We start from the raw sequence: 15,954 nt of genomic DNA on the forward strand, positions 1-15,954 counted from the left end.
TTTTCTCTTTTAAGTTTTCCAATATTATCAGTAAGAACATTTCCATTCATCTCAATATACAAAAGAAGACAATAACTTAATAGCACAAAGTTCAACAGCCTCAAAAACAAAAACAACAACAGGCTGTTGGAAATAGAGAAAAGGATGCTTGAAGCCAATGTCAACATTTGAAAACACTACAGACAAAAAGTTACATGTTGGGAAATGTTCTTCTGATCACACTAAGTATTTTAATTACATGCAGTAATCTAGGGATGTTCCTTGCCATTGGGAAATCATGAAGCAAATTTAACAGAATTGTCCTTTCAGAAAAGAACAGTCATCAACCGCTTTAAAAGATTAAAACTATAATTCTGAAATATTTTTTATTTGCTCCACCTTATTTATTTTTCTCTCACCCAGCCTTAGAAATTAAAAAAAAGGAACCAGTAGAGTGGGTTCATGGAAAAGACATTATCCAATTAGGGATTAACAAAACTGTAACAGGGATTAAGAAGTTACAGGGAAAAGCAACACCCTAAACGTGAGTATATAAGACCAAAAGAAGAGACAATCTGCCACAGGCTCGCCACTGCACCCCTCCCAGTCAGTCACCTGACAAGCGAAGGGTTTGCAGGAGCATGTCTTGCTCGGCTCGCATCTCCTCCTCCAGGGCTGGGGGCTACAGGATGTCTGCTGGTGGAAACAGCCTCAGCAGTGGAAGCAGATGTGGTCTGGGGAGAGGCTCTGCCAGCAGCTGGGGCCTGAGTGGGGGGTCTAGCGGGGGCTTTGGAGGTGGCATTGGAGGGGGCTTTAGTAGCTGCTCAGTAAGAGGTGGTATTGGAGCAGCCTCAGGCTCCAGAGCTGGCTTTGGCTGGGGCTCTGGATTTGGTGGCAGTTCTGGATTTGGTGGTGGTGCCAGTGGAGGCGTCTATGGCCATGGCTATGGTTTAGGAGGTAGCTTTGGTGACAGTGATATTAGCGATGGGGGACTTTTCTCTGGAAGTGAAAAGCAAACCATGCAGAACCTCAATGATCGCCTGGCTAACTACCTAGACAAGGTCCGGGCTCTGGAAGAGGCCAACACTGATCTGGAGAATAAAATCAAGGAGTGGTATGATAAGAATGGGTCTAGAGATGGTGGATATAGACGAGATTACAGCAAATACTACTCAGTAATTGAAGACCTCAAGAACCAGGTGGGATACTATCCAGGGCTGTGATGTGTCTTACACTTACCTAATGAATTTAAGTCAAGGAATTGCTTGTTGTACATGCAAAATGGTTTCTGGTATGTCTTAATTATGATAATACTGAACATGACATCCATCTGCATTGATTTTCTATGTTGCTTCTCAAATATGAGTATTTCTACAGAAGAGTGAAGTGAATACAATGACAGACTTCAAACAAGTGTGTGTGCATGCATTGTATATGTGTGTGTATGTGTATGTGTATGAACTACGGCAATAACTCAATGATTCCTCTAATGATTTCATTATTCATTCGGATAGAGTGAACCATTTTAGTGTCATTGTAGAGTCAAATCCTCTTCCTAGAAAAATCTGCTGCAAGTACTATATAATAATGCAGTATCTCTTAAAATCAATTTTAAAGGCTTTTCTAAAGCAAAATTCAATTTTTGCACCATTTTTGGAAAGAGCTCATGGATTGAGGATTAACTGATTTCTTCCAAACAGCAGAAATACACAGGTGGTTATGTTCTATTAAACAATGTTCTTTGTGCCTATTCCAGTAAATATAGAAATTACCTTTTTGCAGAAAGATGCAGTCCTAAATATATAGGTATCATTACTAAAAATGGTTACATATGTGTTTGCCTTTAAGAGCAGCTCCTTAAGACAGCAACCCACACAGGTAGGCCTGCAAACAAGAGGCAAACATCATCCGTGATTTATTCATTCTTATCACCTTTTCTAGATCATTGCTGCCACTGTTGAAAACGCAGGGATCATTTTGCAGATTGACAATTCCAGACTGGCTGCTGATGACTTCAGACTCAAGTAAGAAAAGAGTTTGGAAACAAGGGTCATAATAAAAATAAAATTCAATTCATTTTCCAGGGGGGAAAAATTGAGGATTATGACCTAAATTCACAAATATCCCAAGGTGGGGGAGAATAAAAAGAAGTACAAGAGGAGGGGCAGACAAGTGGAGAGATGAAGGGCGGATGGATACAGTCATAATATCTAGTCAGTGTACACATGTGAAAATGAAACCAGGTAACTTGAGGGGATGGGTGAGGTTAGGAACTCTGGGGAGAAAATGATAGAAAGGGTGACAAGTTGGGCGCTGGTGGCTCATGCCAGTAATCCTAGCTACTCAAGAGGCTGAGATCTGAGGATCACAGTTAAAAACCAGCCCAGGCAGGAAAGTCTATGAGATTCTTATCTCCAATTAACCACCAAAAAGCTAAAAGTGGAGCTGTGGCCCAAGTGGTAGAGTACTAGCCTTGAGCAAAAAAGCTCAGAGGCAGCACCAAGCCCTGAGTTCCAGCCCCAGCAGTGGACTGGCACACACACACACACACACACACACACACACACGCACGCACACACGCACACACACAGAGAGAAATGTTATCTTCCATTACAATGTTTTTATATGTAACAACTACCCTAATAAACTCTTAGTTTACTTAGTCCAGTCTTCAATGTTTCAGACTGTATGGGGAGAAACCTAGTGGGACAGATAAAAATAGATGGGTAAGATAATTTTGGTAGCTACTCCACACTTACAGAGATGCCATGTAAATTCCTACTCTTTAAGTACAGATTATATATGGTTATATAACTGTTATATGTCTTTCCAAAGAGTACAGTATGAAAAAGGAGGGTGCCAGGCACTGGTGGCTCAGGCCTATAATCCTTAGCTACTTAGGTGGCTGAGATCTGAGGATCACAGTTCAAAGCTAGCCCAGGCAGGAAAGTCTGTGAGAATCTTATCTCCAATTAACCACCAGAAAAGCAGAAGTAGAGCGGTGGCTCAAAGTGGTAAAGCACTAGCCTTGAGAAAAAGAGCTCAGGGACAGTGCCTAGGCCCTGAGTTCAAGCCCCATGACTAACAAAAAAAAGGGGGGAGGGGGTTGCCATTAATCAGGATGCAATATAATCATCAACAGACATGTGGAATTGAATCCTCTTTGTACAACTACCTAAAGACTATTTTTAAGTAAATAATGTTTAAGTAAATAAAGTTAATAAATTAATTAAATGATAATTTTGTTCTAAAATTAGTAGACACGATTAGATGACACTAGACATCTATTTTTCTGCCAGGATGAGAGTGGGGATGATCAGAGAAAAGTTCAAAAGCCTTATTTGCCAAAATTCTTGGACATGACAGAAGGGGAAGGTTGAAATGTGTCAGGCCAAATCACTGTCCTACTTGTCACTGCCCCTTCCAGGTATGAGAATGAGCTGTACCTCCGGCAGAGCGTGGAAGCTGACATCAACGGCCTGCGGAAAGTCCTGGATGAACTGACCATGACTCGCTCTGACCTGGAGATGCAATTCGAGAGCCTCACCGAGGAGCTGGCCTACCTGAAGAAGAACCATGAGGAGGTAGAACAACTACACATGAATGAACAACTCTGGCTTCCATGTGTCCCTCACATCCAGTCTAGAAAACCAAACGATTGTATTCAAATGGACTGCCCACATCCACTGAGCAGAATAGGGTTACAATGAACACATTATGGCTGAACTTATTTTTTTTCCCTTGACTGCCCTGCTGTCAACAATGTAGAGCTATACACATTTTAGGAAATGGTGGCTTTTCTATTTGCATGTCTGTGACCTTTTCCCCTTCATGCTAGGAAATGAAGAGCTTGCAGGGAAGCTCCAGTGGAGACGTGACGGTAGAAATGAATGCAGCTCCTGGGACAGATCTGACCAAGTTACTGAATGATATGAGGGCACAGTATGAGGAGCTGGCTGAGAAAAACCGCCGGGAAATTGAGGAACAGTTCAACAAGCAGGTCAATATTTGTGTTGAGCATCTAATCTGCAGCCACATATCAGCCATGTCTGCTCCTTTCAGTTGCCTGTAACAACTGTTACTTTTTTTTTTTCTCTCAGAGCGCATCTCTGCAATCCCAGATCTCTGTTGATGCTGGAGCAGCCAACTCAGCCAAGAATGAGATAACAGAACTGAAACGTACAATGCAAGCCCTGGAAATTGAACTTCAGTCTCAACTGGCCATGGTATGCATGAAGAGCTTTCCAAAAACCTCTAGCAGGGAGTTAAGCAAATTTTTTTTTTCTTTCTCTGCAAGATGCTTGCTAGGCATGAAATTAAAACAATGCTAAGAAGAATGAAGCCGTGGTTCTAGAAAGCATAAAGCAGTTCAAGATAAATTATATTAATTCAATTAAAGATTTAACCAGCGCCAGTAGCTCATACCTATATTCCTAGCTACTCAGGAGACTAAAATCTGAGGATCTAGGTTCAAAACCAGCCTAGGCAGGTAAGTCCATGAGACTCCAATTTACCAGGAAAAAGCCAGAACTGGAGCTGTGGCTCAAGTGATAGAGTGCTAATCCTGACTTTAAAAAAAGTTAAGGGACAGAACCCAGACCTGAATTCAAGCCCCAGTATCTGCATACACGTGTGCGCGCGCACACACACACACACACACACACACACATACACACAATGTAAACTTAATGTCAACAAAAATTGAAGAAGCAATGATAAAATGATATAGATTAGTACTAGGTATACTTTGAGTCCCCAGTGAAATTTTATTTTTCTTATCCATTGATTTATTTTCATCACGATTTCTTCACTTGCTTTTTCCCCTTAGAAAAGTTCCCTGGAAGGGAACCTGGCCAACACAGAAGCTGGCTATGCAGCTCAGCTGTCAAAAACTCAGATGCTGATCAACAGCCTAGAGGAGCAGATCTGCCAGATCCGGGGTGAGACCGAATGCCAGAACGCAGAATATGAGCAACTGCTGGACATCAAGACCCGCCTAGAGATGGAGATCGAGACCTACCGCCGCCTCCTTGATGGAGAGGGAGGGTAAATGAAAGCCAGGATCATGCTGACATGTATACCTTGCTGAACTGATTTGAACAAACCAATAAAGGATGCAGGGGTTGGATGTATACTTATGAAATAATAAAATCACAGGCAAATACAGTCCAAAGACATCCAAGATAGGGGAAGAGGGACAAATACATGTAATCCCAACTTAGGAGGAAGAGGCAGGAGAATCTCAAGTTCAAAGGCTACATAATGAGAAACAAAAAAAATAAAATTCTGAGTGGTAGTGGTTTATGCTTGTAATTCTCACTACTCAGGTATCTGAGATCTGAGGATAGCAGTTCAAAGCCAGTCCAGGCAGGAAAGCCCTTTAGACTCTTATCTCCAATTAACTAGCAAAAAGCCAGAAGTGGAGGTATGGCTAAAGTGGTTGAGCACCACTTTTGTTTAGGTTGTATAGAGTGCCAGGCTAGTATTGGCATATCCATGCCTGTGCACACACACACCACACCAAAAAAAAAAAAATTCATCCAAAACCAAAGTGTTGGAACAGAGAGTTTCTGCTACCTTTGTAACTACAAAAGAAAATATAATTCTTTTTCCCAGTGGTTCTGGTTTTGGAGGATCCAGAAACATGAGACCTATGGAGTCAAGATCTGAAAGCTCTTCTGGTCAAGGAAGAGGTAGAGCTATTTTTAATGTTGATTATTATTTTGTAGCTTTAAAGTTAAAGGCAAGCATTTTCTCACCATTTTAAACTGTCTATAGTTGTTTGCATAATCTTACCCAGATATAACATACTCTGTAAATATAGTTGAATTATTCATGGCAGTGCTTCCAGACTGACATTGTGGTCTCATGATTTTTCAGATCCCAGCAAGACAAGAGTGACTAAGACCATCATCGAGGAGGTGGTGGATGGCAAAGTTGTCTCATCTCAAGTCAGCAATATCTCAGAGGTGAAAATAAAATAAGCAGTTTTCTAGACCGACAAAGGTGTCTTTCAGTAAGTGATCTAGTCATCTTTCTAGAGAGCTCCAGAGGAAAGCTTCAGTCCAGAAATGGCCAGCAGCCAATTTCTCTGCATCTTCTTGTTTTCTTATTATAATGCTCCCCCAAAAGTAAAAAATGACACTATGCGCTAACTTTTTCCATGCTTCAATAAACTGAATTTTGCAAATTAGCAAAACTATTCCTGAACGTTTCTAAGAAAGTCGTTATTTTTACTTAGGAACAAGTCAATCAGTTATGATCTAGAAGAATCATTAAATTACTCATGCTAATTTGTTATTTATTTGGAACCTTCTCCAAAAAAGTCTAGAGTCATTTTGCATGTGGACAGTTTAACAATCTTACAGGAGACCGGAATGATGCTATAAGTGAAATGTCCCTAACACCTCAACCAACAGCTTAGCTCACCAAAAATAAAGTTACCAATAAACATGTAATCAATTAGTGTCTAGTTTCTTTATGTCCATTGCTGAGTGGGATATTTCATAAGATAGAAAAGAAACATAACCCATGTTTCCCTCTTCACAAAGGTTACATCATAGGTGGGGAGGAAAGCTAAAACACAAAGAAGACAACAAGGATTACAAAGATGCTCATAGTGAAGGAAGTATTCAATTTCACAGTATGCATCAGAAGTTCCATAGAAAGAGACATGATATGTTTGCAGAATATTTAGGAAATGGGCCAAAGAAAGAACCTTGGGAAGAAAGATTGGATGTGTGAAATCATGCCAGATTTCTTAAACACCCTTGAAAGCCCCAAAGAAAAGAGACACTCTGGTATTCATTCCTTTGCTAAATCTAGCCACATCTCTATCCAAACATTGTGCCTAGGCCAAGCTGGTGTTTCTTTTCTCTACTCTCCATTGCTGAGATCTTTTACCCCATGGATGATCACAAGCCCATTCTCTCATTTCTACATTATCCATGAAACTACATGATCCTGCCTTGTCTTGCTTGGGATGATGAAGCCATTAAGATAGAGCAGGAGGTGGGACAGGTCCCAGGAAGAACCAAGTTTAAGACCAACCCAGACTGCCAAAAGACATTCTCATTTGAGGCGAACACCCAAATCACAAGTTAGAGAATCAATTCCACAAGCCTACTGTCAAGAAAACAACACAGGACATGGCAGAAAAAGCCACACTTAAACTTAAATGAATGAGCCAAAAATAATTCATGAAATCTATATATAGAAAACCAAGAAGAGCTGAATGATAATATCATACTGTAATCATCAAAGCAACAAAAAATGCCATTTTTGTCTTCTGTGCACATCAATGGAACACAAAGCTCTAAATATAAATCACTACTCAAAAGAAAAAGTACAAGGTTATCTTAAGTCAGATATTTCTCATCAAATCATTATAGTAAATTAAAGCTTGCCAGTCCTGGGGCTTGAACTCAGGGCCTGGGCATTGTCCCTGAGCTTCTTTTGCTCAAGGTTAGCACTACCACTTGAGCCACAGCACCACTTCTGCTTTTTCTGCTTCATGCATGCTAGGTAAGCACTCTACCACTACACTACATTCCAAGCCTGAAGGTTTTTCTTTCACTGAAAAATTTTAAAACATGGTATTAAGAATGTGATCAAGCCTAGATATTTCCAGACATTGAAGACTATTTTGCTCAGCCTCTAATCCATAGGGACCTCACAGCTACATCAAATAAGCCTTGGGTCTTCCCAGATCTAATCTTCTAACTGTGGATCCTAACCACCTGGGAGCCAAGTTTGTGCCTAGTGACAAAGTAACATGATAATGCTCTGAAAATCATCTGCAGGTGAAAACATTCACTCTGTGTTTGCTAGACTCAGGTTAAGATGCTCCATTTGTGCCAAAAAATACTCTCTAAAGATACGAAAAGTCCATATCCTAGGTCCAAAGATACTGAGATAAAATAGAATGTGTTGCTAAGAACATGTTCCTTTTTTAAATTTTTTCCTACCTTTAGGTAGTCATACAAAGAAAGAGGTTTCGACTTAATATTGAACCATTTGGGATTATGAAATTTATTTAGAGTCCTGAACAAAAGATATCTTTAAATGGTAGCTGTACATGATTACCTGTTCTAAAATTACTTTAGAACCACACAACAAAAAACTCCACTATGCAGTCAACTTTTAAACCAGAGGATCACACATCTTTCTTCTGAGTAGACTTGCCTGTCAGGAGGAAGAGCTGGTGCCTACATGCACATGGATTTAAACCCATTCATTTTATCTAGAGATTCCTAAGGTACTTCTTGTGTTCCTGACCTCGAGCAACAACGTACAAGGAGGAGGAGAATACAAGAAGTGCCGTCTGTCTTCAAAGAGATTAGAAACATCAAGGCAAGATATCCAGCAAACAGTACCAAGCAATAGAACTTGAGGCTCTAAGGGAAGAGGTCCAAACTTGCCTGATGACTTCATGAAATCAGACAGTAGTTCCAACAAGGAGACAATGGAATGAATGGAAATTGCCTGAAATGCAGTACAAGTACTACTATCCCACACCACCTCCCCAAGTCACAAAGTACTGCAAGTAATAAATCACTTTAATAAATTATCAATGGATTGAATATGACATTTGGACAACAGGATATATTACCCAAACCCTTTCAATAGCAACATACTCATTTGCAATATCCATGTCTTCATGAAAAAATAAGATGGGAAGAAGCAAAAAAGGAGAGGGGGAGGGAGGGAGCGAGAGAAGGATGGAGGGAGGGAAAGAGAAAGGAGGAGGGAGAGAGAAAGGAAGTGGGAGAGAGGGAGAGGGAGAGAGGGAGAGGGAAAAAGAGAAAGAAAGCATCCTGGCACTGAGATATGTACAAAGCTCAGGGTCCTAGACAGATTGATCAAGTATATATTTTTCCTCCTGAACCACAAGGGATATGTCAGCATTGGGGAGCTCAGAACAAGACTGCAATCGGCTGTGAATTGCGCAGCTCAGCCTTGTTTCTTAATGATACAGTGGAGTCAGGCAGTGCTATAGTTTCCACATGGCTTACCTAGGTCCCCCCAAAGAGGCATGTCTTGGAAGTTTGTCCTCATTACAACAGTGTCAGGAGACAGTGTCTACCAGGAGGGCCTTAGGTTAATTGGACATGTGCCCATGGAAGGGATTATAGAGTTTTAGTCTCTCCCTGGCTTCCTGTTTTGCAATGTGATGTATAGACACACTCCCTCCCAACACATGAGATAATACAGTCCACAAGACACCAGAGCCTGCACCACGCAGTTTGGACTCTTTGCAGCCAAAACTTAAGCTAAATAAACCTCTTTTGTCTATAAAGTTATCCTATCTCAAGTATGCTGTTATAGCAACAACAACTAAAAAGAATAAAAAGCCAGACTAATAAAGGCAGAATCGAAACCATGTAAGAGGAGGAAAACAAATCACAAGTGTCTTACCCTGTAATCCAATCTTTACTTGTTGTCATAAGCTAATAAGGATAAATATGTCAAGCTGGGTCAGGAAAAACAAGCTATTATTTTTAAAGTATTGTTCTAATAGCCTTTAAATATACACCTATGAAATATAACTAAGAACCTACATTGATTTCTGAATAAATTTGTCCAGAAATCACTTGCAACTTTTAGTATTACCCATCTCTCAGTCCAGAAATGCAGATGAAAGGGACAGTCCAACATTTCAAAGAGAATATTTTCTTCTAATTTGCCCACATCAAACCTTGTCCACAATGGATTTTAAGAAGCTGCAACTGAGGGGAAATTTGCCAGTGAAATCCTAGTCTTGGCCCTGCCATGTAAAGGGAATCCTTAGCTTTAAGGAGATTTCTATTTAGTATCAAGAGAGATGAAAGTGTTTGCTTTTCCTAGAAGAAGAAACAAGTTTTGTCAGTCATGGGACTTGAACTCACGGCCTGGGAGCTGTCACTGAGTTTTTTTTTTGCTCAAGGTTAGCACTCTATTACTTGGGGCCAAAATAACACTTCTAGCTTTCTGGTGGTTAATTGCAAACAAGAGTTTCGTGGACTTCCCTGCCCAGACGGGCTTGAAACCTCGATCCTCAGATCTCAGCCTCCTGAGTAGAGCCACTGGCACCTGGCCAGAAGAAGGATTTTAATCATCAATCTTGAGCTGGAGGATCTAACAACAAACTGAATTGTAGCCATAAAGCAACACTATATTTGTCTCCCGTGTTGATTTTTTCAGAAAGTAAACTTGGCATTTTAGGTCGCATTCAAGTATTTGTAGAGACATTACACAAATGTTTTGAAAAATCTTTGTTGAACAAGACTGAATGTTCCATGGGGACAAAGTTTACAATAATTTTCATGGAAATCTGCTGGGTGGGGGGAGTTTAGGGACCAACATAAATGAGATTGTTATACAAATAAATGCAAACTAGAGAAGTCTGGGGCTGACTTATCAAAGCTCTAGCCTACATTGTGTCAGTTGTAAAGAATATGATTTCCTGACATCCCAGAAAATAATAATATTGGTGACATCAGTATAAAAGCTCCAGATCTGCCCTATTTTAAATAAAATACTAAAAGGCTACTTCCAGGAAAAAACCCAGAGGGAAAAATTATCTAAGTTTACCATGCAGTTGTTTACCAAAAATAGAGGAAAAGAGTCTATTTTTCTTTTTTCTTTTCCTTCTTTTTTTGGTCGGTCATGGGGCCTGAACTCTGGGCCTCGGTGTTGTCCCTCAGCTCTTCAGCTCAAGGCTAGCGCTCTACCACTTGAGTCAAAGGCACCACTTCCAGCTTTTTCTGCTTATGTGGTGCTGAGGAATGGAGCCCAAGGCCTTATGCATGCAAGGCAAGCACTCTACCTCTGAGCCACTTCCCAGCCCCGAAGAGTCAACTTTTGCTCTTACACTCAAGTCAAAATACTTTTTAGAAGTTGTATGATATCAGTTTGGAAGTCCAATGTTACTTTTCTTGCCCAATGACTTTAAAGAAATTTAGTGTGCCAGTGTGATCTCTCTCCCTTTTTTCTATTTCTACTCTTCATTCCCACACCCTCTTACTGTATAGACTGGCTATTAAAGTATTTGGGTTTTTTAAATATGTTTTTTATCGTAAAAATACTGTACAGAGGGGTTACAGTTACATGAGCAAGGTAATGAGTACATTTCCTATCAAACATTGTATCTCCACCTCTGTTTTTCCCCTACCATCCCTTCCCTCCCACCTCCACAACTACACTTCCCCCTCCCCACCTAAAGTGTAAAGTTCATTTTTTCAACATAGTGTCTTGTACATCTCATTGTTACAATGAGTCAACCTGTATCCCTATTTAAGCATTTTTTTTCCTTCCCCTCTCCAAGTTAGAGAAGTGTATATACAAGATGCAGGGCACCCACATCAGATACAGTGAAAACAGGGGTTATACTGTGGGGGAGGAACATACAAACAAATTTTAAAAATCACATGGTACATTATGTTAGGAACAATGGCAAGAAAGAAAAAAACTACTTGTGTCCCCATCTTGGGCTTCATTTCGCTTTAAAGTATTTGGAAAAGAGAAATAGTTCTTATATACAACTCAAAAAGTTGGAGATTTATTAATCCTGCTGTTTTGCACAATTACTTATAGAATCAACTGTATGTTGGTGGGAATCTGCTTTGTTCTCACAATTCCATGTTGCTCCCAAGGTCCACCCTTCTCCGTGGACCCCTCCTGACTGTCAGGAAAATTTCACCCTTTACCTTATCTGAAAGTGCAGGATTATTAGCATCAGAAGAATACTCCTACCATAAATCCCAAACAGGACAGGACAAAAACATTCCAAAGAAGAGTCTCACCCTAGAATGTATAAAAACCTTTCACCTTACACACACTCCCCACTCCATTTCTCTGAACCCATTCAGTGTCACATGGAGGCTCTCTGCAGCAATGATGGAAAACTCTGTGGTCTGTTGAGTTCTCTACCTCGTTCATCTGCTTGATCTTTCCCTAAATTACATGAGCATCTGCTCCTAGCTTAAATAAACTCCAAGGTACTAATCAGAGATAAGAAGACATCACAGATTTATAATATGGAGTATTTTAAGAAATTAAAAGATCCAGGCCAGTTTGGAGGTAAGTCAATATTTGTTATAACTATGGGAAAAGAAGTTATCACAGAGATTGATCATTTCTGGTAATTTGACCACAAGTTATTTCTGAAAACCCATAGACCCAGACATCTGTCATATATATAGGGTGTTTCTTGTACTATCGTCTAAAAGGTTACATGCATGAGAAGAGCCTGAAGAAATGATTGAGAAAGTGGTGCTGTGGCTCAAGTGGATCAACAAACAAACAAACAAAACAAAACAAAAGAAATGATTGAGCCGGGTGCTGGTGGCTCACATCTGTAATCCTAGCTACTCTGGAGGCTGAGAGCTGAGGATCAAGGTTCAAAGCCAACCAGAGCAGGAAAGTTTGTGAAGACTCTTATCTCTAATTAACCAACAGAAAACTGGAAGTGGTTCTGTGGCTCAAAGTGGTAGAATGGTAGCCTTGGGTGAAAAAGCTCAGGGACAGCACCCAGGCCCTGAGTTCAAGCCCTATGACAAACAACAAAAAAAATAAAAATAAAAAGATATGATTGAATAAACAATGTTTTTTCAGACATTGGTAGCAAAGAGGCCATAAAAAATATGTGTCTTAAACTGATAATATATGTATGCAATGAAGAGAAAAAGGAAATATGCAGTCGGTGCATCATGTAAACAAACATACTAAGAGAGAAGAAACCCATTTGTATTTATATGTTTCTATCAGTGTAGAAAAATATGTCAACATCAAAAGGTTAGCAATGCTTACCTTTTACGTAGGAATTCATCACTGCAATTACTAATGTCAGGAAATTACCAGCCTTCTAGAAAGAACTGAAATGATCATAACCTTTGTCAATGAAACCTCATTTTTAGAAATGCACATCTGTCTTAGCTCCCCTCATTGTTTGTATCAATCTGTAAGTAAATTGTTTCAAGTAATTTTTTCTAAGACCAAGAAGTTAAAGTTTCAAGTCTCTGTGGCAGTCTTTATGCAAATTAGGGCTTTGTTCTACCCTGTCAAGATGAAGTCATTTTTTTGTTTTTTCCCTACTAGGTGCTTCACACCCAAAAGTTTCCATCAAGATCCAATATCAGAGCTTGTGATTTCTATCTAAGCACAGGAACATAAAAACCACAGAATTTTAATGAGTTGGATGGTGATTCTTTCTGTAGACTACAAATTCTTTCTGAAAGATTTTACTAGATTATCTTTGGGGTTGTAGGTGCCCAAAGTTTGGAAAGTTCATCCTGAGAATTATTTTTAAATGTCTGCCATGTCTTCTATTTTCTAAGCAAAAATCCTAATTTCTTTGGCTGGGTCTCATCTGACATTCTAAGGATTCCTTCATTTAATTTCCCACTTTGTGCTTACATAGAAAAGGCCCTTGACACCTAAGAGGTAACAAGGATGATTACTATGGAATAAAATATGCTGAGAGGATTCTTTCCTCAACACTTTCAGCATTTTATATGCAAGTACCACCCTACCTCTCAAAATGTGAAAAATTAATAGCAAATTATATTAACAATTATTAAAGTGAATGTCAGCATTTCTACTACCTATTACTTGACTAAGAGGTTTTCAATAGAGCATAATGACCATTGAAGGCACTCAGAAGTTTTTCCAGTTTGGAAACTAAACTGATTCTCCACCAAAGGATCAAGGCTCTCATAGAAGGCATTAAAAGGCCTGATCTTGCCCAAAGCTGATGTGGAAATGCAGATTGAAAGTCTGATGGAAGGATATACCAAGTAAATCTTTCTTCTTTCTTATTTCATTTTTATCTTCTACTCAAATGAAGTTAGGGATAATGTGAGTAAATTCTTCTGCCATTATGTTTGAGTTCCTTGGAGATTGTTTCTAAGTGAAGAAATTAAAGTGCAGCCATCTGTTGTAGATATGGACCCTAGACCCAGAGCTGATCTTGCCTGGTTCCTCAATGACAAGAAACTCACTATGAAGGTATGACCAGCCAAAATCACCAAGATGCTTCAATGAGGCTCAACAACAAGGTAAACTAGCAGCACACCCAGTGTCAGAAGATCTAGAGCAGAGTGCAACAAGTAGGCTGCTGCTTCTGCTGCTTGTGATTCTAAAGATGAAATGGAACAGAATTGAGTTCTTAATGCCTTGGAACCAGAACAGTCTACATACAGCATCTGTGGTACTTAAAAACTTCCCCCTAGGTAAACACACCACACACCAACTGCCCTCTCAGACAATTTTGTAATTTCATATGAATTCTCAGCAATAGGTCTCAAACACATGTTGCCTAGTGATGTTTATTGTTGAAGCTTGTAAGAAAAATCCAAGAACTTAAGAGTTCTTCACTTAGCAACTTAGGCAAGAAATTTTCCATGGAATACATGAAAAAAATAGAATTAGTAGCCAAATTATGAACTACCCATGTCAGGCCTTGTTTTGCAAATACTACAACCACAGAATTTGCTGAGCTCCCAAGAATGTCAGCATGAGATGCTATTAGGGAAATGCTGGCTCACATTCAGAATGAGATCACCTATTCTCTGCCCAAGTAGGTGGTAAGGCAGGTTCCTGTCTGAAAGCTTAAGAAAATAAATCTAGATAAAATGCCTGCAAGTAGGTCAGCTAGAAATCTACTAAGCATCGAGAAATATACTGGGAGAGATCGAGGCAAGGGCTGACATTTTCCATAAAGAAATGTACTCTTTACCTGACTTATGTAACTGCAACCCCTCCATACTTCACCTTTTTTTTTTTTTTTTTGGTCAGTCATGGGGCTTGAACTCTGGGCTTGGGCGCTGTCCCTCAGCTCTTCAGCTCAAGGCGAGCGCTCTACCACTTGAGCTACTGTGCCACTTCCGGTTTTCTAGTGGTTTATTGGGGATAGGAGTCTCACAGTCTCTCTTGCCCGGGCTGGCTTTGAACCGCGATCCTCAGATCTCAGCCTCCTGAGTAGCTAGGATTACAGGCGTGAGCCACCAGCGCCCGGCCATACTTCACCTTTATGATTATAATTTTTAAGTATACTGGGAAAGAGTGAGGGAAGGGCTGACACTGTCACAAAATAAATGTACTCCTTACCTGACATGTGTCACTATAATCCCTCTGTACATCACCTTCATAAACAATAAAAAATAATTTTAAAAATAAGTATGTAAGCTCCTTTTTAACCAAAGGAGATTTAATACACTTAAACTTGAACAACAATCAATTTTCACCTACACACTAAAAACCTAAGATTGTTAGTGATAAGCCTTTACTCCATCCAGTTGTTTCAGGACCCAGGAAATTAGGAACAAAGACAGCAGCAGCAATTATCTTCTTCTTTTTTTAATTCCTGTTTTTATTGTTATTATAAAGGTGATAATACAGAGGGGTTACTGTCACATAAGTCAAGTAATGAGTATATTTCTTTTTGGACAATGTCACCCCTTACCTTGCTCTCTCCCAGAGCATTAATCTTCTAAAAGGAGCACATCAGAAGCTTTCATTAAACTAATCATACATTAGCAAGTTGCTGTATCTTTCATGGACCCAGTCCTCATTCTCAGGTTATCTCTAAACTCACTGTGTAACCTCAGGTAAGTCAGTCTCCTGCAAGACTCCAACTCTAGACCTCATTGTTTTCTTCATCTATAAAACAAGGGAGTTAATGATCCCTAAGGGACTTTTTAGCTCAAAAATTTTGTGGCTCTATGCAATCAAATCAAAAAAAGGAAAAAGAAGGAAAGAAACTATCAAGGTGGCAGAATTCATGCCACAGGGAATTGAAATGAGATCAGATTTACCATAATTCAAGCAGTTTCCCTGAAATTTTTGAATACATAACATCTCAATGTCAGAATTAAAAGCAGAATACAGTACCCTCATTCTTGGCACCATAGACATTTGGGGCTGGTGATTCCTTGGGTTAGGGATGGCCATTCTGTAGGCTCCAGGAAGCTGAGCCCCACTAGCTATAGCCTTTAT

The 15,954-nt window shown here is 39.7% G+C and overlaps 1 protein-coding gene across 1 annotated transcript; it reads left to right on the plus strand.

Annotated features, from left to right (window-relative positions):
• Positions 1 to 620: 620 nt before the first annotated feature.
• Krt24 (keratin 24) lies at positions 621 to 5,963 on the plus strand. The gene is made up of 7 exons (XM_070026923.1): positions 621 to 1,178; positions 1,921 to 2,003; positions 3,407 to 3,563; positions 3,818 to 3,979; positions 4,080 to 4,205; positions 4,808 to 5,025; positions 5,822 to 5,963. The coding sequence occupies exons 1-7, from the start codon at positions 621 to 623 to the stop codon at positions 5,961 to 5,963; spliced, it is 1,446 nt and encodes a 481-aa protein (XP_069883024.1).
• Positions 5,964 to 15,954: the final 9,991 nt, after the last annotated feature.

Source organism: Dipodomys merriami, unplaced genomic scaffold (assembly GCF_024711535.1).
Source record: "Dipodomys merriami isolate MVZ:Mamm:240054 unplaced genomic scaffold, mDipMer1.0.p SCAF_19, whole genome shotgun sequence".
Taxonomy (NCBI): domain Eukaryota; kingdom Metazoa; phylum Chordata; class Mammalia; order Rodentia; family Heteromyidae; genus Dipodomys; species Dipodomys merriami.